General features: G+C 38.9%; 1 protein-coding gene across 1 annotated transcript in view; it reads left to right on the top strand.

Moving 5' to 3' along the window:
- The window catches only part of stx8 (syntaxin 8), a 193,841-nt gene that overhangs the window by 22,635 nt on the left and 146,583 nt on the right, over nt 1–24,623 (top strand). The window contains exons 5-6 of the mRNA XM_072558472.1: nt 6,918–7,042; nt 11,417–11,509. Coding sequence (XP_072414573.1) covers nt 6,918–7,042; nt 11,417–11,509 — 218 coding nt within the window. The remainder of the gene's footprint in view (nt 1–6,917; nt 7,043–11,416; nt 11,510–24,623) is intronic.

The following is a 24,623-nucleotide window of genomic DNA, read 5'->3' as shown; positions in this document are numbered from 1 at the left end:
TCCCATATTCTTATTTGAATCATTTATATAAATGACAAACAACTGTGAACCCAGTACTGATCCTTGCAGAACACTGCTGCTCAGATGCATCTAATCCAAACAACAACTCTCTACCACCACCCTTTGTCTCCTACCATCAAGCCAATTTTGTATCCAATTGGCTAGCTCTCCCTGGATCCCATGTGGTATAACTTTACTAACCCGTCTATCATGCAGAACCTTGTTGAATGCCTTGTTAAAGTCCATGCAGACAACGTCTATGTCTCTGCCCTCATCTATTCCATTGGCCATGAAAACAAACCTTCCAGCTCAGCGAACAAACCTACATCCAGAACCTCAACCTGAGCTACAAATCTTCCCAAAACCTGCTCTTGGCCATGTCCTCAAAAAACTCAATCAAGTTTGTGAGATGTGATTTACCACGCTACCCTCACTACACACCTGATCAGCACCTTGAAAAATTAAGTCAGATTTGTTAGGGATAACTTCTGTATGACAAAGCTTTGCTGATTATCCTGATCAAACCTTGCCTGTCCAAATGAAGATTAATTCTATCCTTCAGAATTTTCTCCAATAGTTTCCCTACCACAGATGTGGTAAATAATGGGTTAATCTATTTTGAAGGAGATAGTAATTTTAGACAGGAGAACTGTTGCTAGCTTCAAATAGTGCCATGGGATCTTTAATATGAAAACCTCAGTTTTAACATCTTTGAAAGATAGTGCCTCATGCAATGTAATGCTCTCTCAGAGCTGTAATGAAGCATCCACGTATTGATTTAAAAAAAAAGCTTAGCTACTGCAGTGTTCCCAAGCAGAGTCTGAGAATTTTATGTACTGGTATGCGAATGGTCCAGATCCGTTTACACAACAGGACAGGCCGCACACGCTTAGACAAGTGACCTTGTTAAAATTTAGAGGGCATGCCATCCAGGGGATCAGAAGTGCACTGACCTGCCACGGAAAGCCAGGAGTCACAAGTGCAAGTACAGTATGGTCTTACAGTTGGGGAAGCCTAGGCCCCATGGAGGGTTCCAATGTTTTGGTGTCCCTGAGCCCCAGTGTTTTGGTGTCCTTGTGTTTTGTTGTTCCAGTATTGTGTGCCTTTAGTTGGTCAATAGCTGCTTCAAAAGCTGGCCCCAGGTGGTCAGAGGCAGTTGAAGAAGCACCTAAGGCATCTGAAACACAACTAAGAAACCAGAGGATTGTTTAAAAAATGGCCAAAGCCAATGTGAAGGGCTGAAGAAGGGCTCATGCCCGAAACGTCGATTTCCCCTGCTCCTTGGATGCTGCCTGACCTGCTGCGATTTTCCAGCAACACATTTTCAGCAAAGCCAATATGAACCAGGAAAAAAGAAGGAATCTCCTCAGATCTATGGCAACTGTCAACAGACAAAGAGGCACTGGGGGGTGAATTGATTCTGTGTGCAGGTTTCATGTAAGCAAAGCTATGAGAATCTCTGGCAGAACTGAGAAAGAGTACGTGGTCAGCCAGGGAGATGGATAACTGCCCAGGAGACACGACTGAATCACCAGGAGGTAAGCAATTGTTCAGACACTCCGAGTCAGAGTGAGGTTAGCAAGAGTTGAAAAGTGGGAACTTCTGAGAGTGGAATCCCTGTGGAGGATGATCCAAATGTTAACAGGACTTTTATGATTCGTATAATGACTGGTGTATGGGTCGGTTGCTGTGACATTCATGGGATTTTTCTTGGTCACATTTGCCATTAAATGTGCATGGTATTGTGCTTAACAATACTTTGTTGGTTAATTTATGTTAACCTTGTGTTAGTTTTTGCTGTTTGAAGTTAAGTTAAATAATTTATTGTTCATGACTTGCTGATTTTGGTTATTAGAGTGCAACAGATATTCTAAGCTATTTTACTTTTTTGATTTGGTGTAGTAAAGTTGGTGTCTGATTGTACAAACCCATGAAATCTAATGGCCTTTATTCTATTTGTAAAGATCTGGAATTCCCAAATGTATCTACTTCAAAAAAAAAGTTACTGGTCCCTTACTAAAACATAACTAGGAGAGGTCTGGTTTAGCATTTTAATAGTACATTATGTGATTAATTATGGAGTGGAAGCTTGACCGTACAACCTTTTTGCCTCAACCTATCTTTGAGGCAAACTAACATTTCATGGTTTTTTTTAGTAAAATGATGTGCTGTGGTTTTGCTTGACTGCAAAATTCTACAAAGTCAGAAGCTGAGAGTACTGAATATATGCTAAGTGGTTATAAAACTTATTTAAAAGCTATTTATACAAACAGATTTCAATATTCCACTGTCCATTTTGCCAAGTACGATGATATAAATATTTCAACAAATTTGGAACAGTAAACTGTTCGGATTTGATCCAGTAATACTTAGTATATTGGAAAGAGGCAAAGCGCAGAGTTTACTATTTAACCTCATTATCTTGCATTAACTTGTTGATTGGTAAGTGTGCAGTAAACCGAGACGTGAGATTCATGAGACTGATCACGTCTTTGTCTTTTGTGTTCAAAGCCAAGTCTAAAGTGAAAGTCGATGGAATTTGAGCAGCCTCGTTGTTATTTTCATAGGCTATTAATCAACAGAAGAATGCCTGTAAATAAATTTAAAAATTGACACTCAATATAAAGATCCATGAGAATGTTTGTGCAGAAATATGGGGCAACACATGTATAAATTGAAAGAAGAAGCAAGTGACCTTCATTTCACTTGTATTTGAAAGCCAAAGTACTGCAGATGCCAAAAATATTAAATACAAACAGAATAAATTTAAAATACTCAAAAGATCAGGCACCATCTGTAGAAAGAGAAAAAGATGCCATGACAGGGCAAACACCTTTCATTAGTTTGAATGACTTTTTCCAAAATTGAAAAATTCAAAATAATTTAATTTTTATCTATTGCTTTTCCGTTCCTGGTTTCTAAGATCTCTGATTAATTACTGCCCTTTCTCATTGAGAATCCGGTGATCTGACCAGCCTGATTCCACTACTGTGCCTTAATGGAAACCTCTCCCTGTCACTCTCAATGATGCCTATTGCACCTAATTCACTTCTAAATAGGATCCACAAAGGAAAAGCTCCTCTTCCACATTTAATGTTAGCTAATGAGACTTTTTAACCTGAGTAGAGTTTTCCTCAATGGGACAAAACTGGCCATTTATATACAGTTTATTTCCATTGAAAAATGCTTGTGTTCAGAACCTGATCATTTGGTTTAAACTTTAATTTTCATGGCTGAAAATCTTCACCATTTTGTTTTACAAGGTAATGTACACAGCATTGTGAGCATCATTCAAGGAGGAGAGAGAGTAGATGTGAGGATCACTGGGAGAAAGAGCCTTGGAACAGGGAATTCTATGTCTTGGAAACATGAGGAGTGCAGTCTTGGAAATTGTGAGCATTGTGAGAGCAGATCTAAAGCAGGAGCTTAACTGACACAGCTTGGAGCAAGGGGTATGTGGTTGAAAAAAAGCGAGAATCATGAGAGAAACTGGGAACTTAAATAGAGTGTGGATGGTGGCTAGTCTTGGAGTTCAGGCTCCAGCAACCTTAAGTAAACGGAGTTGAACACAATAAAAAATGTTCTGTTTGACCTGTTCTCAATCATCTTTAGCAAAAACCACTCTATCACCTTCACTTCCCTCTACAATCAAATAATGAACTTAAATTGCCATGAACACAAAAAAGCATTATACTTCACACCGCATGTTTGCAAGATTTCCAAAGATTTGTTTAAAACATTCCTTTAAATCCTAATTTTAGTTCATGTGTGAAGGAAATCTCCCATTGTGTGTCATGAAGTTTCAGTTTGTCTTTTCCCACTGTCTTCTAAGTGACAATGTAGCAGCTGAGTTGTTTCAGTTCTGCAGTTTAAAATGTTTTAGTATAGTGAACTGGCTTGTTTGAGTAACTTAAAGTATTAGTTGTACAGTAACTATGTGAAAACAGGTTATATTCTTGGCAGATTAGAATTTCTCTAAATTCTTGGCTATTAAATGCAAGTATTTTTGTGTTCACGTGAGTGAAATACTTACTTCCAATACTTAATTGTAGTATCAAAAACTCTCACATCAGATGAAATGCAGGTTAGATGGCAGAGTAAAGCTAGTCTGCCCCTATAATAGGCCCAAGTCCCTTAGTTAGATGAACAACAACTACTGTACTGAAGTGTTTTATCAATCATTGTGTGATGCTAATTTGCTAATTAACTTGAAATGTTGGACAGTTTTGTGAAATAAGTGCATGTGTATTGTGGACTGAATTAAGTTTCCAAACTTATTTTGCAGACTTATGCTTGCATAACTTGCATAGAGAGGCAACTTTTCCCATCATTCTGGGCTGAAGTTGAGCCCACACCCCAGAGGTGAAAGGTCTGGATCTAATCTATCGCACTACTTGCTCAATAGTTTTTACTGAGCTAGTTTCATGGTACATTAGTGAATTATTCATGTGCTCTAATCTTATTATTGTAATAGTGCCTTGCTAGGGTAGTCCCATATATCCTTACAGGCATACAATTAGTAAAGATCTCCTCTATTGAAAAATTACTTTTCTAAAACTAGAATTGGTGGAATATTTAATTTTCAAGCCCATATATTCCCTTGCCCCCTTGAAGTTTATTGTGTTCACTTATGGTAATGTCTAATCAATGCGAGATCCCTTCCAGATTATTATTGAGTATCCAGAAGTTACACAGCTGGCAACAACGTTAAATTATTTATTTAATGTGCTGTATAACTAACTTAAGTGGTAAAAGGCAACTGGAAAAACACAGCCAAATTTGGGTCAGCTAAACAGAGTGCACTTGTTTGAAGTCTGATCTGCAGTTTTTCCCCTGAATGTGATGTATGACTGGAGATTGTCAAAAGTTAAACTAATAAATTGAATTTCAGGAGATTAATTCATTCTTATTAAGATTGGCAAAAAGCTCAAATATTTCATTTAGTTTGAATGCTTTGTTCAGTTAATCACACATTTTGTATCAACTGTTATGAAAATGACTCATAGTTTACAGTTTACTACTGTTCACTGAGTTTACATCCGCTTTCTAAAACCTGTTGTTTGCAATTTTCATTTAAACTGGCTATGCACATTTTTCTATTGAATTCCATTTGGCAATTATGCCAAATATTGTCTTATGATTAGAAAATCCTGATGCAGCCTTACTTACTTATATCTAGTAAAGAAACAGTAAATCTTAATGTGTGGCCTCCGTAAGAAAAAAAGCTGCGGTTGAGTTATCATAGACACTTGGAAAGCTTTTTTTTCAGGGAAGATTTGCAGTGAAACAATACTTCATGCAAGATTAGCTGCTGGTTATTAAGCAGCGACACAGCTCTCTGATTCCATTCCTCTCGTCTTTTCTATTTGAGTAAATCTCAAAGCCTTATAATTAGTTAAAGCTGATCACAAAAAAAATTCTGAAATCATCTACACACTCCACTGCTCTGTGACCATTCCAACGATTTAAGTGATTAACATGGCAAAATCAGTGGGAGGCTAATTGGATAAGCTTTAATCTTTACACCACTAAAGAAAGCGTGGTAAGATCAGAGCATAAAAAGGAAGTACAATAGTGTTTACTGTAGAACAGTTACCAAACATGTCATAAGGATTACTGTTATCAAGTGATATTTGTCATTTATTTTTGATGGATTTGTAACAGGTTATTCAGAAATAGACAGTGATGCAGATTGCTGCTAATTGCTTTCCTTATCATGTAGACTCCTTAACTTGAAATTGGCAGTATATGGTTAGGATTTTGGGGAAAGTATAGCAAATTAAGGAACCATGCAAATGTTCCATTTTAAATTATTCATTGTTTATGCATTGTGTAGCTTTGCTTTTGGTTTTTTTGCTGGAACATCAAGAGGACAGGAAAGTACAGAAAATAGAAAAAGGTTTGTTTTTGGAAACAAGCTCTTTGCTCTGATGGAGACTGAACTCTCTATGCACTGACCAATGAATGGACTTCATTTTCAAATGTTGCCAGTGTATACAGCTGCTTTTAAGTATTAAACCTAAACCTGCTTGAAGTTCTGATGAATTGAATCACTGAGAAGCCATTTTTCACATTTTTCTTCAATGTATCAAACACTATCATATAACTAGCTACTGGAAGTACTATTTAATTTACTAGGCTCGGCTATAAAGTGCAATTTTTATGTGAGCACTAACAATTTTGCATTTAATAAATTGTAAGTGTCCACAAAGGTAATTAATTACTCAGTAGTATAGATGGTTCACCAATAATTGTCAGTATCCTTTGGATAATTTGGAACACATTTACTTTTGTGTGTTTTTCCACAATGTGTACCATACCTTGTCACTGACCCTCTATTCATTTTTTGACTACTCCGTAAGTTATAACTCTTAACATGATTGAACAGTTTAACCATATTAGCTTAATCCCTTCAATGAAATAAAAAATATGTTATATCTATCAGTTGACCACCTTGTGTATGATTTGCATATTTTTTGATATTTTACAGTTTGACTTCAACTTTTTGTCTCTTCTTTACTTGCATGCTATAAAGGTGATTTCTTGTGTAACTATAAATAGCATTCTTTTATAAACTCAAACACAACATTTAGGCAATTTCCTTTATAAACTTTTTTTTAATTTGTAACTTGCTATCCCATTGTTGTCATCCCCTGAGCAAAAGCTTATTTAAGCATACACTTCTGCATTTCAAATCCATTTCAAATACTTAATTTGAAAGTGAAATACCTTATACATTGTTTCCAGTTGTGAGGAAGATCTTAGAACGTTGACTGTGTTGGAAGCTGCCCATTTTGTTTTGCATGGAAATAATTATAAATATTTAAAATGCCTTAACTTTGATTTTTCATTTCATTTTTGCAGGCATAGTTAAAATGATCACTGAAGTTTTTATTAAAATTTTATGTAATTTTCAGGTCTAGCCTTATGAGTGGAGATCAAGGTACAGGTCCTATCAATCCTTGGTTAATGGAAGAGTCAGAGGAGACGAAGGACCTTGATTTTCATGAAATCAAGCATCAACAGCAGAGGATCATACAAGGTAAAACTCATCCTTGTTAAGAAACATGTTCCTACTTTTTGTGCTTTGTTTGGAAGAGTTCTAAAAATGTTGGCCTCTTTTGCAAGTTTGAGTATTGGTGATGTTATAGATATTTATAAGTTTGAACTTCCTCATTAATTTCAACAGCCTGAAAAGTGACATTTTTGCAGTTATAGAATTTTTAGTAAATGATAGCTGGGAAATAATTTAATATTATCTTTCTGTGAAAATAACACAAAAAAATTACAATAAAAATGAATTGTATACATTTAAAAATAAACTGTGTACCTTAAGTTAAATTATGAGCTACTGAAGCTCTCTAATGCTAGAAAATGATTTTAATTTAGGACTTATTTTGAGGTTTCTATAAAATCTAAAGCTTCAATGCTTGTGTGTTTATTGTTGTAACACTGATTACTACAAGGCAATGATCTTATTGTTGTATTTTATTAACTTAATCTTGTAGCATCTTGGCTGATATATTGTGATATCATGCATTATAAATATTTTTGAGCCACACATTGATTATGAGCTATAAACTTGTAAAAGTAACTTGTATATTTTGAATTGGCTTGAGTTCCAAATTCATTTAGTAGCCATGCCACTGTGTGACTATACAAAGCAAAATCTGTATGTGGCGCAAAGAATAAATGCTAATAACTAGCAGAGCTGATTTAGGTTTTATTCTAATCTGGGTAACCTAATTAGAGTTGAAAGAAACCATTTGGGAAATTAGTTTCCAGACTATTTGACTCATTTGCAAGAATAATAAAGTAATTCATGATGGTGAGCTTTTGCAGATCTTGAAATTGACATACTGTACTGGTTCTGTACTCAGTGGTAGATGGTTCCAAAGAAACTGACCAATTAGATGCCACAGCCTTAATGCATTTGGATTGAATTACTTGGAAGGTGCAAGTGTCTTGCATCTAGGTAGACAACTGTGTGGAACAACTGAGCTGGTGATGACCATTATAAGCAATTTATAGTGCACAGAAATATAACAAAACATAATGTGTAACTACAACATAATGCCATGTTGGATCATTTAACATTGGGTAAAAAACTATTTAAGGTAGCCTCAGTGTTCTGGTTCTATACCAATTGTAGCATAGCCTCAATCGATTTGAACACATCAAAATTTAACATGTTCAGGGACATTGCAGGACCATGTTTAAAGCTGTACTGTTGAAATTAATGGTATTTCCAAATAACTATTAGAAATATTATTCTGTGTTGGAGACTGTACAGTTCTGTACTTGTTTAACTGTGCATGTATAGAGCTATACTATTCTTGGACACCATGCCAGTGCGGAGCAGGTAATAAATTGATCGTTCAAATTGCACCAGATTCAAGCTCATGCTGATGTCATTCAAAAGAACTACACAATAATTCACAACCATACAGTTAATGACAGCCCTTAGTACCAAGTTTATTCTGTCAAAATTTTCACTTTGTCTCTTTTATAAAATGTTGTTTACATTTTTGAAAGAATTGTTGAAGGAGATAATCGTATGAGCATTTCCCAAAATGATATGGTGAATAAATTTGAAGAGTCTTAGTACAAAAGTAGTTTTCTTCAACAACTACGACAGCTGTATTTCACATGAAAATTTTAAGCCTGCTGTTAATATCAAATGGCAAATGTGCCGATACAGCCAAAATCTACACCAACGAGAACTTTTATTATGCAGTCCAAAGCACACGGGATGTGGAGAATTATGGAAGTTTTTAAAATTATTTTGTGGGAAATGGGAATCTTTTTGGCAAGGTGAGTATTTATTGCCTAATGCTGGTTACACTTCAGAAGATGGCAGTGAGCCACTTTCTTGAACTGCTGCAGCCCATCTAGTTTAGACATTACAAGGGTGCTGTAGAGAGATCCATATTTTTTGATCCAGCGACAGTGAAAGAGCAGTTATATACTATAATTTGCATTTAGCTTGGTGTGGAATTGCAGATGGTGATGTTCCTAGGCGTCTGCTACCCTTTTTCTTTTAAGTGTTAGAGGTCACAAAACACACTAACTGTATTGTTATCATTTGGGAGTTTGAATTTTAAATGAGAGCAAATGGGTTTTGCTTTTATATCTGAAAATTTGTTCTTTGAAAAGGTCAAAGTCATTGTTGAATAGTGAGTTTAAACATCATTTCCAAGTGAGTTCATGACTTAAGCAAAATGATCTGAAGGATCAGGTAAAGTTCTGGGTGGCACATGAGAGAATGACAGAGGTGCATGCTAGAGTTTTCAAAATCCTTGGTATGAGCATAAGCTAATAGTTGAAGTTGGACTAAGGGAGAAAGAAATTATGTCTAAAATAGAGTTAACAGGCATTAAAGTATGTAAGTTCATAGAGTATAGTGAATAACGTTGGTGAGTTACAGACTCAGACTCCACTGGTGGCAAAATGATGTTATGGCAATAGAAACCTTACTCCAGGAAGGGCAAGTCTGGGTGTTAAATATTGCTGCATATAGCTTTTTTTCTGGAAACTTAAAAAAGGAAGGAAAGGAAGAGGATTAGTAGGTCTAAAAGGTCATCTCCTTGAGTTTATTAATTGGGACATTGAGCAAGGAGGTGATGTTGAACTTGTAAAAGGCACTTGGTAGATCTCTGCTGCAGGATCAGGTAAAGTTCTGGGTTCCACATGATAGGAAAGATACGAATGCATTGGAAACAGTGCAGAAATGATTTACAAGAATGGTTCCAGGAATGAGAAACTTCATTTACGAGGATAGGTTGAAGTTGGGACTGTTCTCTTTGGAGAGAAGAAGGCTGAGGGGTGATTTGTTAGAGGTTTTCAAAATCGTGAGCAGACTGGATAGAGTAGATGGGTAGAAGTTGTTCCCATTTGTAAATGGAATAAGAACCGGAGGGCATAGATTTAAAGTAATGTGCAAAATCAGCAAGGGTGATATGGGAAAAAACATTTTCACTCGGTGAGGAGGTCGGATGTGGAATTCACTGCCTGAAAGTATGGTGAAAGTAAGTTCAATTGAGACATTCAAGAGGGCATTGGATGATCATCAGGATAGAAATACTGTGCAAGGGCATTAGGGGAAAAAGCAAGAGATTGGCGTCAGGTTATGATGCTTGTTTGAAGAGTCATAGAGGTCCACAGCACAGTGAAAGGCCTTTTGGCTCACTGCATCCACTCTGGTCAAAAACCACCACCTAACGACAGTACAGACGCAATATACTGAATGGTTGCCTTCTGTGCTGTAACAATTCTGTGATTCTGCTTGCACAACAAGAAGTATGTCTCCAATACTAGGCTTTTTAAAAAAATCACTATCATAACAGAAATATTTGCATCAACTTGGGCTGCTATTGAGCAGAAACTGAACTGGCTCAATCATATGAATTCTGTAGCTGCAACAGCAGGTCAGAAATTAGGAATTCTGCATTAAATACTGCACCTCCCAAAAGCCCAGCCAACCATCTACAAGGCATGAGTGTGATCGCAAATTCTCCATTTGTCCACATGAGTTGAGCTTATAACAGCATTTGGGAAGGTTGACATTTTGTGAGACAGTACAGCCTATTTGATTTTCACCCACCCATCACCTTCAATGTTCACTCCCTTCACCACTAACACAGAGCGGTAACAATGGCTAGCACCAACAAACAATCTTTGACAGCACCTTCCAAACCTATACTCTCTACCCCAAAGAAAGAGGGTAGATTATATATATGGGAACACTGCAAATTCCCTTCCAAGGCACATGCAATCCTGATTTGGAACCATATTGATATTCATTCACTGTCACTGGGTCAAAATCCTGAAACTCCTTCCTAACCGCAATGTAGGTACACCAACACCACATGAATTGCAGCAAATCAAAAAGGCAGCTCACCACCATGTTTTCCAGGGTAATTAAGGATGGGCATTAAATACAAGTTGAGTCAAATCGCTCTTCCCCCTGCAACCCTTCCCAACCCCCAATGTTTTGTGAAGAAAATAAAGTGTAGACTATATTTTTGTTTCTGTTTGAAATATTGGCTTTATGATGGTTGCACACCAGAGCTTGGATATTGTTTTAATTTTCTACCTCTCAATTAATTAAGACAGTGATTGTCTCGGGGCTTATGGAAAGCTGAGAGAGGATCTTGTCTTTCAAGAGTTGTCATTTTTTTTTTACAGATGGAGTTTTGTTGACACATGGTGAATCTGTAATGTGTACTGCCTTTATAGTTAAACATGTAGTGGGTCAACTGTGAATGAAAATTGAAATTGTGACTTTATACAAAACATTGATTAAGCATAAAAAAAACATATTGTCGGCAGAATCTTGGGTGAATAAAATGTTTAGCCAGTTTCCTTTTTGATCAGGTAATTTACTTGCCTTTATTGCACTTTTTTCAAAATTCAGAGCAAGATGCTGGCTTGGAGGCTCTGGTCACAGTGATAGCCAGGCAAAAGCAGATGGGTCAAGATATTGGAAATGAACTAGATGAACAAAATGGTGAGATTCTTCTTTTATTAAAGGTTATATTAATTCAAGTTCTTGTGTGATAAGTTTGGCTAGTTTGCCTTTCACAATTAGGTTATTCCTGTGTTGCACTGTTCATGATAACTGTTGCAAATATTTCAAAAACAAGAATGCAATATTGTTATTAAAGCTTCTGTTTATTATGTCTCTATGCCTATAATGTACCTTCTCTATGACGTTCACGAGAACAACCCGGGATTTCTTTTATACCTTTACTGATTTTCTTTCCTTTTATGGAATAGATTCCTGTCTCACATTTAAGGTCAATTTTGAAGCTTGCAATATTAAGAATTACAGACCTCTCTGAGGCATACCAATCAGTGATGTAGCATATTGGAGTTTTAGAATGTCGCAGTCACAGGCTTGATTGATCCTTTTCATGTGAAATCTTGAGGATACTGAAAGGAGTTTACAGTGGTGATCTTAATGTGAAGAACGTGGAATTTAAAAATGTAGGTGATTAAAATGTGTACATCTTAAATATTAAAAACAAATATTGAAAACGACATTTGGAATGTTTCCATAGACCCTGCCTTTTACAGTTCTGCATCTCACCTTTTACAACAACATGCCTCGGTGACAATCCTTATAAAGGTACTTCTCATAATCTATATAAAACACCCTGGCAAATTGTAGTACCCCATCAGGCATTCTACCACTAGGTGGCACTGTGTGGATCCTCAATAGTCCAGTTGGGAAAAGAAAATAAGATTTACATTTTTTTAGGATCTTTCTTGACCTTAGACCTTGTCAAGTTCATATATAGACAAATTTTTGTAGTGTAAATAGCTACTAATATGCCTGACATAACAGGAAAGGCAACGGAAATGGTATTTTGGCTGGACTGTTAATCCAGAGACCCAGGTAGATTAGATTAGATTACGTTACATTACAGTGTGGAAACAGGTCCTTCGGCCCAACAAGTCCACACCGACCCGCCGAAGCACAACCCACCCACACCCCTACATTTACCCCTTACCTAACACTACGGGCAATTTAGCATGGCCAATTCACCTGACCTGCACATCTTTGGACTGTGGGAGGAAACTGGAGCACCCGGAGGAAACCCAAGCAGACACGGGGAGAACGTGCAAACTCCACACAGTCAGTCACCTGAGGCGGGAATTGAACCCGGGTCTCTGGCACTGTGAGGCAGCAGTGCTAACCACTGTGCCACCATGCCGCCCACAAATGTTCTGGGGACCTGAGTTCGAATCCTAAAGTGGCAGATGATGGAATTTGAATTCAATAGAAAAAACTGGAATTAAGAATCTAATAGTGATGATAAAATCATTGTTGATTGTTGGAAAAACCCATCTGGTTCACTAATGTCCTTTTTGGGAAGGAAACTGCCATCTTTAATTGAATGTGACTCCAGACCCGTATCTGTGTGGTTGACTCTTAGCTGTCCTCTGGGCAATTAGGGATGGGCAAGAAATGCTGGCATCATCAGTAATGCCCTCATTATGAATAAAAACAAATTATGGACTTTCAAAAATTAAGAAGTACTTGTCACCTCTGCACTAAAACTCACTTCCTTATACTGGAAATCTATTGGGAAGGTGAAAACTATTTCGTAAATTTCCCATCTCTCTTTTCCTGCAAGATGGCCAGATTTCATCTTCCCTCCCCAAATACATTTCAATAGATTGAGAAGGGTAAACAATCTCCACAATTTCCCAGGGCATGTACAGCCTAATCTCTCTAAATATTCCAGTAGAGATTTATTCCAAAGTTTTCTTCCCTCCACTTTACCAGCTATGTTTGACTTTAGGATACTGTCCTCTGACTTCTCTCTAATTCTTTCCATTGATCCCAGACAACTGAGGCATGAGTCTCATTGCTCTCACTCTGTCACACCCTCTTTTGTTATTCTCATATCTCATAAAACAGAGGTGGGGAACCTTTTCATTTTGGAAGGCTGCATTATGTTAGTTGTAATCTAATAAAGCCGCATCCAAATCTTCAAAATTCACATTATTTTGTAAAAATCTAACTACTATGTGCTAACTAACTAAAAAAAATGAAAAAAAATGTTAATTCTAAAGTTAAATAACCTTTTAATGACTTTGTTGTGACTGCGTTTTGTAGGAAAGCATTTGAATATTTGGTTGCAGCGTGGAGGTCTGTAGTTTTAGCTGATCCTCTAGATGGGTATCCAGCGTCTTGATTTTGGTTAAGTAGGAGAATGTAGATTCGCAGCAATAAGTGGTTGAAGAGCAAGAAAGCATTTTTCGTGCATGTCGCCGAAGGCATGGGTATTCTATTGCATTTTACCATATTTCAATCAGATCTTTCTTAGCGTCAAATAAGGACTTTAAAATGTCATCTTCTGAGGCTCAATCAATTCCATCTGTAGTTCTTTAGGAGCCTTGGAGGCATCAACTAGGTGAGGTTGAAATGCTAATTTGAGTGTGATGTCATGATTCTCAAAGTCAGAGAACCTTTCATTGTATTCTCCAATTAATAAGTCTATAACAGCTGCATATTCTTAAAATGATTCGCAAGAATCCTCCTGTTCATCAATGACCTTTGCTAACTGGGGAAAATGTTCATCCGAAATTTCCTTTTTGAAGAAGAAGAGTTTTGAAAAAAGATAGCTTTTTTTTTGAAATGCTTGGATTTTTTTTTGCCACATATCATATATAAACCTAGTTTTAACTTGCAAAGAAATATTCAAATCATTTTGCTTTGACATGATATCACACAGAAATGCAGCATTTCTATAGAAATTTTCTTGCACTAATTCGCATTGCTGACTCTGTTCTTCATAAAATATAATTGTCTGTTCTCGCAAAGATAAAATTTATGCTAACACTTGTCCCTGCAGGTGTCGAAATAGCTCTTATGACTTACCAATTTTTTAATTGTGGCGGTCAGTCTGTGAGAATTATTTCGTTGAATTTTCTTTTACTCTCTGGTATTTTAAATACATTCATTTTAAGATTAAAATAAAAATAAAGGATGAAAAAAACATATTAATAAAAAATAAAAGATTTGTTCTGCAAAATTTGGATTCATTCAAAAGGCCACACACATTGGCCTAGAAGGTTGCAGGTTCCCCACCCCTGTCATAAAACAATCTCTCTCCCAATTCTTCCAGATTTCATAGTAGACATTTTAAATGATATTAAACCAAGTAACCTCCTCCTTGTTTTCTGGCATCTCAGTGCCATCTGATAATTGCCAGATCTCAACACAATCTGACTGCTGCCTCGCAGTTCCTGCAATGATGGTGACCAACACAATGAAACCAATTACTGCTCTCCTGGCAACCAGGTATTGCAAGATAACTCCTGTTTCACTACACCTACAGACTATTTACTACTATTTTGCTGTGTATCCTCGAAAATTCCTTAGAAGTAAGGAATACGATTGCCTTTATACAGTAATGCACAATGGTAAAAGGTCAGTGAATTGTATCTTTTAGAAAATCACCATAATTTTTTTTCATTTGAGCCTTTGAGATGCTGCTATTGTCACTTCCACAATACGTAATGTAATCAAAATTTAATTTGTTGTTAACTCATAAAAAGTCATGGACGAAGTAATATATCACCTTTTTATTTGGTTGTAGTTCTTGAGGCAAAAAAAATCTGCGAGTGCTTCTACTTATCAATGTCAGGAAGTGGCACAAAAGCCGTACCATCCACAAACCACGTCGATTCTGCTAAATGATGTATCCAAGATTCCCTACCAAATATGATTTTACGATTACTTCCTTGACCTATCTGCCAAAATAAACTTTTCTTCTGCTCTGTTATCCGGCTTATATATTTTGTATCTAATTGGAATCACCAAATGCTGAAGATCAGTAGGGTTTGGTGGTGCTAAATTAGTATCATTCCTTTTTCGTCAAATTATTTTCTTCATGCTTCTTGTTGTCGGTAAAGATGCTAGGACTGACTGAGGGACATCAGCTACACATTCATTAATAAGAACACTAGGTACTTCCTGCGATTCCTCTGCACAACGTTTTAAACTTGTTTTCATTTTCGCAACTTGGACACTTGCTGCGGAAGGAGAATGTGTGTGTCCATTAATTGTTTTTATCACAGTGCCACTCTTGGTGTGGATCTGTCCATTACATCGGCCCCTTTGTTCACATCGCCAAAACTTAATACTTGAATCACTCTTGGATACTTTATCCAAAATATATTAAAACCATTGTGGTAAAACTTCTTATTTCCACGTTTACTAATAATTTCTGTTTCCATACTAAAAATTCCTGTTCCAAAAATACAAGCTTTAAAAAAAACTCTCCTGTAACAAAAATAAGTTGTTACTGAAACAATGCAAACACTACCTTAACCAATATAATGACAATTTTATATGCCACCAATATTCACAATATACGACTTGCGGTGGCAAATCGTCTTTAGTGGCCAATGGGCGGTGGCTAAGCAGCCTCAGTGGTCAAAGGGCTGTGGCTAATCGTCGGCAGCAAACCTGCTGTGGCAAATGGTCCCATCCCAATGTGCATTGAGGAATCCATCCTTCCATTCTCTTAGTGAGTTCTGACACCATTTCACTATTATGTTTTAACAAAATGATTCAAAAATTGCACTATCATTCTCAGTTGAGAAGGGCCATTTTCAGAGTCAAAATTTGTTATAATCCAATCTGATGATAATATTCAACTAGTCAGATTTCAGAGTAAGACTTAGCTTGATATGCCTTGAGTTTTATTTTTGCTCTTTGTTTATTATGGTGGTCAGTCATTGAATGTATTCACAAGCGATTGCCAATGTACGTTTAACAAAATAACAGAAAAGAAATTGCACAAACAAGAGAAAAAAAATCTGTCATTCACGATACAAAGATTTGATCATTTTATTTTCAGCAACAACTTTATAGATACTGTCTTTAGTGAGCAGTCATCCTTTCTCAATTTAAATTTCCTTGTTTGTATGGATGTATTGGTTTCTTGCCAGCAAATTTCTGCATTCAGAAAACACTTTTTTTCAGTTAATATCTCTTTGAGACCCTTAAGCAAATTGCTAATACTATTCATTATTTCTTAACATAGAGTCATAGAGATGTACAGCATGGAAACAAACTCTTTGGTCCAATTCATCCACGCCATCCAGATAGACCCATTTCCCAGCACTTGGCCCATATCCCTCTAAACCCTTCCTATTCATATACCCACCCAGATGCCTTTGAAATGCTGCAATTATATCAACCTCCTTCACTTCCTCTGGCAGCTCATTCCATACATGTACACCCTTTGCGTGAAAATGTTGCCCTTTAGGTCCCTTTTAAAATTTTCTCCCCCTCACCCTTAACCTATGCCGTCTCGATCTGGATCCCCCACACCCCCCCCCCCCCCCCCCCCCCCCCCCCCCCCCCCCCCCCGGGAAAAGACCCTGCTTATTTGTCCTACCCACGCCCCTCATGATCTTATAAACCTCTATAAGGTCACCCCTCAGTACCAGCCTGTTCAGCCTCTCCTGATAGCTCAAATCCTCCAACCCTGGTAACATACTTGTAAATATTTTTCTGGACCCTTTCAAGTTTCACAACAGCCTTCCAATAGGGAGGAGATCAGAATTGCACACAATATTCCAAAAGTGGCAAAACCAATGTCCTGTACAGCTGCAACATGACCTCCCAACTCCAATACTCAATGCTCTGACCAGTAAAGGAAAGCATACCAAACACCACCTTCATGATACTATCCACCTGCGACTCCACTTTCAAAGAACTATGAACATGCACTCCAAGGTGTCTTTGTTCAGCAGCACTCCCCAGGACCTTGCAATTAAGTGTATAAGTCTTGCTCTGATTTGCTTTTCCAAAATGCAGCACCTCACATTTATCTAAATTAAATGCCATGTGCCACTCCTCAGCCAATTGGCCCATCTGATCCCATTGTACTCTGAGGTAACCTTCTTCGCTATCCATTGCATCTCCAGTTTTGGTGTCATCTGCAAACTTACTAACTGTGCCTCCTATGACCTCATCCAAATAATTTACATGAATGACGAAAAGCATTTACCCTCGTGGCAAACCACTGGTCACATGCCTCCAGTCTGAAAAGCAACCTTCTACCACCATCTTTTGCCCTCTATCTTTGAGCTAGTTCTGTATCCAAATGGCTAGTTTTCCCTGTATTCTATGAGATCTAACCTTGCTAACCAGTCTCCCATGAAGGACCTTGCTGAACGCCTTACTGAAGTCCACATAGATCATGTCCACCGCTCTGCCGTCATCAATTCTCTTTGTTACTTCTTCAAAAACATCAATCAGTTTAATGAGACATCTTTTCCCATGCACAAAGCCATGTTGACTATCTCTAATCAATCCTTGCCTTTCCAAATACATGTGAATCCTGTCCCTCAGGGTTCCCTCCAACAACTTGCCCACAACCAATGTCAGGCTCTCCAGTTTACAGTTTCTTGGCTTTTCCTTACCACCTTTTTTAAATAGTGGCACCATGTGAGCCAACCTCCAGTCTTGCAGAACTTCACCTGTGACTATCGGTGATACAAATATTTCAGCAAGGGGCTCAGCAATCACTTCCCTAGCTTCCCAAAGAGTTCTCGGGTACACCTGTTCGGGTCCTGGGGAGTTATCCACCTTTATACATTTTATGACATCCAGCACAACCTCCTCTGTAATATGGGCATTTTTCAAAATGTCACCATCTATTTCTCCACATTCTACAACTTCTATGTCCACACTAAACACTGGTGCAAAGTACTCATTTAATATCTCCCCCATCTCCTGTGGTTCCACACATAGGGCCCTTCAGAGATCAGCAAGGCAGCCCATTCTCTCCCTCGTTACCCTTTTGTCCTTAGTGTATTTATAGAATCCCTTTTGGATTTTCCTTAACCCTATTTGCCAAAGTTATCTCCTATCTCCTTTTTTCCCTCCTGATTTCCCTCTTTTTTTTTGTAAAAGAAATATTTTTATTGAAATATCTTTCTTTACAAAATTAGAAAGTTACAAAAATAAGAAAATTTAGCTACCTAACATCAAAAACAGCAATAAACAACAAAACAACTCTATAAAAGAAATCAACGCTACACTTATTACAAATCAATAAACAAATAAGTAACACCACTCAGCGCAACAAGACCATAGCTCTCAACCTTCAATTATTAAATCAACATTTGTTCAAAATTCTTCCTCTCATGGCAATAAGTTGATCAGGCCAAATCATCATGGCTCAACAAAAGCCCGAATCAAAATGGCGGACAGATCTGCTTCCAAGGGCTGCCATGTCTTGTAAATGTTGTCCGTTTTCTGGCACGCCATACTTGTAAAAAAGTCTAAATTATGTCACCCTAATACACCTGGAGGGGTTCTCAGACACTCAAAACATCAGAATGTCTTTCCTCACACAACAAGTAAGAATGTTAAAATGTTTTTCCTAAGTACATCTAAGGGAGATAAATTTGGCAAACCCGGGAGCAAAGAGGTTGGGCCCACTTTGATTGACTTTGTTCCCTAAGATTCTCTCAATTACTCCTGCCACAGCGCTCCGATATGCACGGACCACAGACAATGAGTGAGGGGACATTTGCATTTGGGGCACACTGAGGACGCTTCCTGCTTAAATTTTGCAAGACGATCTGGGGCCAGATCAGCCCTATGAAGAACCTTTAACTGCATAGTATGGGTCCTGTTACGTATCAAAATCTTCCCCTCAGTCTCATATATGTCCTCCCATGTTTTCAAAGTGATCTCAACTCCTAACTCTTTCTCCCACACCCCATGTAGACACTTGATGTCACCCAAGGAACTCCCCTTTAACAAATGATAGAGAGTACTCACCAAAAGAGTACTCTTAGCCTGAAGAACCCTCTTTTCCGTATCACATCTAGTAACACTCAGTCAAGAATGTGGTCGTCTTTTGCATAAAATCTCTAATCTGAAAGAAACTGAAGAGGTCCCTACGCAACAGTCCATATTTTCCAAGCTATTTGATCAAATGACATCAATGTTTCACCCTCAAACTGATCACCCAAACAAGAGACTCCCCTATCTGCCCAAAGTTAAAACCCGGGATCGATTGTCCTTGAACAGAAACCCGGCATGCCAACTATGGGAGTAAGAAAGTTTCAGACACATTACCCTCCATCTGCCACATTGTTCCCATGCTTTAAGCATGTTAGTAACTATTGGATTACGGTAATGTTCCACATCTGTTCTCATTTTGGCTAAAAACAATAGGTTGTGAAGAGGGAAAATCTCAGCAGGTCTGGCAGCATCTATAAGGAGAGAAAAGAGCTGATGTTTCGAGTCTAACTGACCCTTTGTCAAAGCTAAAAAAAAAGGAGAAATAGGGTGCTATTTATACTAGGCTGAGAGAAGGTGAGTCATGGCTCCAGAAGCAAAAGTAGCAATAAAGAGGTGATAATGACAGTGCATAGAGAGATTATAGGGAGATAGGAGCTGTGAATGACCAAGGCTGAAGCCAGTGCTGTGTCACAAAATATGTGGGGTTGGGGGATGGGTGAAGTAGAGGTAAGATGGAAAACAGGGAGAAGGGTAGCAAAGGTGGAAGCGGAGAGGAAATTACAGAGCAAAATGAAACAGCGGGGAAGATGGGATATTCATCTGAAGTTGTTGAATTCAGTGTTGAGACCGGCAGGCTGTAATGTGCCTAGTCGGAAGATGAGATGCTGTTCCTCCAGTTTGCGTTGAGCTTCACTGGAACATTGCAGCAGACCAAGGACAGACATGGGCGTGGGAGCAGGATTGTGTGTTGAAGTGGCAAGCCACAGGAAGGTCCGGGACCTGATTGCGTCAAGTATTCCTGATTTCCCCCTTAAGTATACTCCTACTGCCTTTATATTCTTCTAAGGATTCACTCGATCTCTCCTGTCTATACCTGACATATGCTTCCTTCTTTTTCTCAACGAAAACTTCAACTTCTCCAATCATCCAGCATTCCCTACACCTACCAACCTTGCCTTTCACCCTATCAGGGATATACTGTCTCTGGATTCTCGTTTATCTCATTTTTGAAGGCTTCCCTTTTTCCAGCTGTACCTTTAGCTGTGAACATCTGCCCTCAATCAGCTTTTGAAAGCTCTTGCCTAACACCATCAAAATTTGCCTTTCTCCCATTTAAAACATCAATGTTTAGATCCGGTCCATCCTTTTCCATCACTATTTTAAAACTAATAGGATTATGGTCACTGGCTCCAAAGTGCTCCCCCACTGATACCTCAGTTACCTGCTCTGCCTTATTTCCCAAGAGTAGGTCAAGTTTTGCACATCCACATACTGAATCAGAAAATTTTCTTGTACACGCTTAACAAATTCCTCTCCGTTTAAACCCGTAACACTATAGCAGTCACAGTCTATGTTTGCGAAGTTAAAATCCTGTACCATAACCACCCTATTGTTCTTACAGATAAGTGAGATCTCCTCACAAATTTGTTTCTCAATTTCCTACCCACCATTTCTCAATTTCCCACTCTATAATAAAATTCCAATAAGGTGATTATCCCTTTCTTTCTCAGTTCCACCCAAATAACTTCCCTGGATGTACTCCCAGGAGCATAGTCCCTAAGTACAGCAGTAATGCAATCCCTTCTTTAAAATGCCACTCCCCCTCCTCTCTTGACCCCCCCCCCCCTTTCTATCCTTCCTATGGCATTTGTATCTTGGATCACTAAGTTGCCAGTCCTGTCCATCCCTGAGCCAAGTCTCTGTAATTGCTATGATATCCCAGTTCCATGTTACAAACCATGCCCTGAATTCATCTGCCTTCCCTGTTAGACTTCTTGCATTAAAATAAATGTGGTTTACTTTATCAATCCTTCCTTGTTCTCTGCTTTTTCATGCCTGCCCTGACTGTTTGACTTGCTCCTTTTCCCAACTGTGCCAGTCTAAATTTTATCTCTTTCCACACTATTTCCCATCACCTCTTTCTTCCCCCCCCCCCACCCCACCACTTTACGAGTATAAATCCTCCCGACCAGCTCTAGCAAAGCTCCCAGCCAGTATATTAGACCCCTTCCAATTCAGGTCACTTCTACCACAGAAGAGATTACAATGATCCAAAAATACGAACCGTTTTCCTCTGCACCAGCTCCATAGCCATGCAGTTATCCTCTCTATCCTCCCATTCCTACTCTCACTGGCTCATAGCACAGGGAGTAATCCAGATATTACTACCCCTTGAAGGCCTCCTTTTTAAATTCCTGTCCAAGTTTTTTTTTGTTCTCCTTTCAGAATCTCATCCTTTTCCTTTCCTATTTGTCAGTTCCAATGTGTACAACAACCTCCTGCGGGTTCCTCTCCCCGTTGAGAACATTCTGCACCTTCTGTGAGATATTCATGATCCTGGCACCAAGGAGGCAAAACACCTTTCTGATTTTTTCACTGCCAGCTACAGAAAATGTTGTCTGTGCCTCTGACGAGAGAGTCCCCTATTACAGTCGATTGCTTGGAACCTGCCATACCCCTCATGACATTCAAGCCATATTCTGTGCCAGAAACTTGGCTGTTCATGCTACATTCCCCTAACAGTTCATCACCCCCTACATTTTTCAAAACAGCATACTTGTTTGATATGGGGATAGCCACTGGACACTCCTGCATGAGTAGTCTCACTCTCCTCCCTTTCCTGGAGTTAACCTATCTACCTGACTGTATCTGTGGTTTTTCTCCCTTGCTATAACTACCATCCATCACACTCCCTAGCTCCTGTAAATTTCTCATTGCCTCCAACTGCCACTCCTACCGATCTATGCAATCTGATAGGATTTGCAACCAAAGACACTTCCTGCAGACATAATCATCAGTAACATGGAAACTCTCCCTAAACTCCCATGTCCAACAGGAAGAGCACATCACTCTACTAAAGGCCTTTGCTCCTTCACAATCTCAGACCCAGAAAATAACACTGTCTTATTGTTCTTAAAAGAAACACTGCTCCAGGTTAACCTCATACTTATGGTTTATATTTTTAAAATTGAATCAAGAGACAGATATCAATGAAACATATAATCAAGAAAGAACCCAGTCTACTCACTGTTGTAGATTTACGGCAACGTTACACTTAAAAACTATACACCTATCTGCTCCTGTGCTGTGAGCTCTCCCACACAAGTTTCTCCACTGTGAATTTTGCTGTTTGTTAATTTTTCCGAGATGCACTCTGATGTCCAGAGATATTTGATCTCAAACAGCAAAGACAGTAACTGTACAGATTCACTGCTGTGTTAGACAGCAGGGTAGGTTTCATTCTCAGACCATGTGGTCCCTGTCTTTGTCTTCCTCTTTATTAAAATGCCGTTGTTTTGATCTTTCCCTCTCCAAGTTCCAAAACAATGCAACAGCATGTAAAACAGTAATTGCTGTTCCTAGGATTCGAGGAAATCACTTCCAACACCTAAAATACCTCAAAAAGAAAGCAGCTCTGACAGCCATAAGTTTTCCCTGTCCTCCACCTAGGATTAGAGTCGAAGACTGTGGTGCTGGAAAAGCACAGTCGGCCAGGCAGCATCTGATGAGCAAGCGAATCGACATTTAGAGCATAAGCCCTTCATCAGGAATGAAGGCAGAATTCTTCTGCTCCTGCTCCTCGGATGCTGCCAGACTGGCTGTGCTTTTCTAGCACCACACTCTTCGACTCTGATCTCCAGCATCTGTCGTACTCACTTTCTCCATCTTGGATTACCGATGGGTTCTTTAAATTCCTCTTCCACATCATAGAGTCATAGAGATGTACAGCATGGAAACAGACCCTTCGGTCCAACTCATCCATGCCATCCAGATATTCCAACCCAATCTAGTCCCACCTGCCAGCACCCGGCCCATATCCCTCCAAACCCTTCCTATTCATATACCCATCCAAATGCCTCTTAAATGTTGCAATTGTACCAGCCTCCACCACATTCTCTGGCAGCTCATTCCATACACGTACCACCCTCTGCGTGAAAAAGTTGCCCCTTAGATCTCTTTTATATCTTTCTCCTCTCACTTTAAACCTATGCCCTCGAGTTCTGGACTCCCCGAACCCAGGGAAAAGACTTGGCCTATTTATCCTATCCAATCCCCTCATAATTTTGTAAACCTCTGTAAGGTCACCTCTCAGCCTCTGGCGCTCCAGCCTGTTCAGCCTCTCCGTGTAGCTCAGATCCTCCAAACCTGGCAACATCCTTGTAAATCTTTTCTGAACCCTTTCAAGTTTCACAACATCTTTCCGATAGGAAGGAGACCAGAATTGCATGCAATATTCCAACAGTGGCTGAACCAATGTCCTGTACAGCCGCAACATGACCTCCCAACTCCTGTACTCAGTACTCTGACCAATAAAGGAAAGCATACCAAACACCTTCTTCACTATCCTATCTACCTGTGACTCCACTTTCAAGGAGCTATGAACTTGCACTCCAAGGTCTCTTTGTTCAGCAACACTCTCTAGGACCTTACCATTAAGTGTATCAGTCCTGCTAAGATTTGCTTTCCCAAAATGCAGCACCTTGCATTCCGCTGAATTAAACTCCATCTGCCACTTCTCAGCCCATTGGCCCATCTGGTCAAGATCCTGTTGTAATCTGAGGTAACCCTCTTCGCTGTCCACTGCACCTCCAATTTTGGTGTCATCTGCAAACTTACTAACTGTACCTCTTATGCTCGCATCCAAATCATTTATGTAAATGACAAGAAGTAGAGGGCCCAGCACCGATCCTTGTGGCACTCCACTGGTCACAGGCCTCCAGTCTGAAAAACAACCCTCCACCACCCTCTGTCTTCTACCTTTGAGCTAGTCCTGTATCCAAATGGCTAGTTCTCCCTGTATTCCATGAGATCTAACCTTGCTAATCATTCTCCCATGGGGAACCTTATCAAACGCCTTACTGAAGTCCATATAGATCACATCTACTGCTCTGCCCTCATCAATCTTCTTTGTTACTTCATCAAAAATCTCAATCAAGTTTGTGAGACATGATTTCCCACTCACAAAGCCATGTTGACTATCCCGAATCAGTCCTTGTTTTTCCAAATACATGTACAAACTGTCCCTCAGGATTCCCTCCAACAACTTGCCCACCACCGAGGTCAGGCTCACTGGTCTATAGTTCCCTGGCTTGTCCTTACCACCCTTCTTCAACAG

Source organism: Chiloscyllium punctatum, chromosome 39 (assembly GCF_047496795.1).
Source record: "Chiloscyllium punctatum isolate Juve2018m chromosome 39, sChiPun1.3, whole genome shotgun sequence".
NCBI lineage: Eukaryota > Metazoa > Chordata > Chondrichthyes > Orectolobiformes > Hemiscylliidae > Chiloscyllium > Chiloscyllium punctatum.
This window is presented reverse-complemented; position numbering and strand designations above follow the sequence as displayed.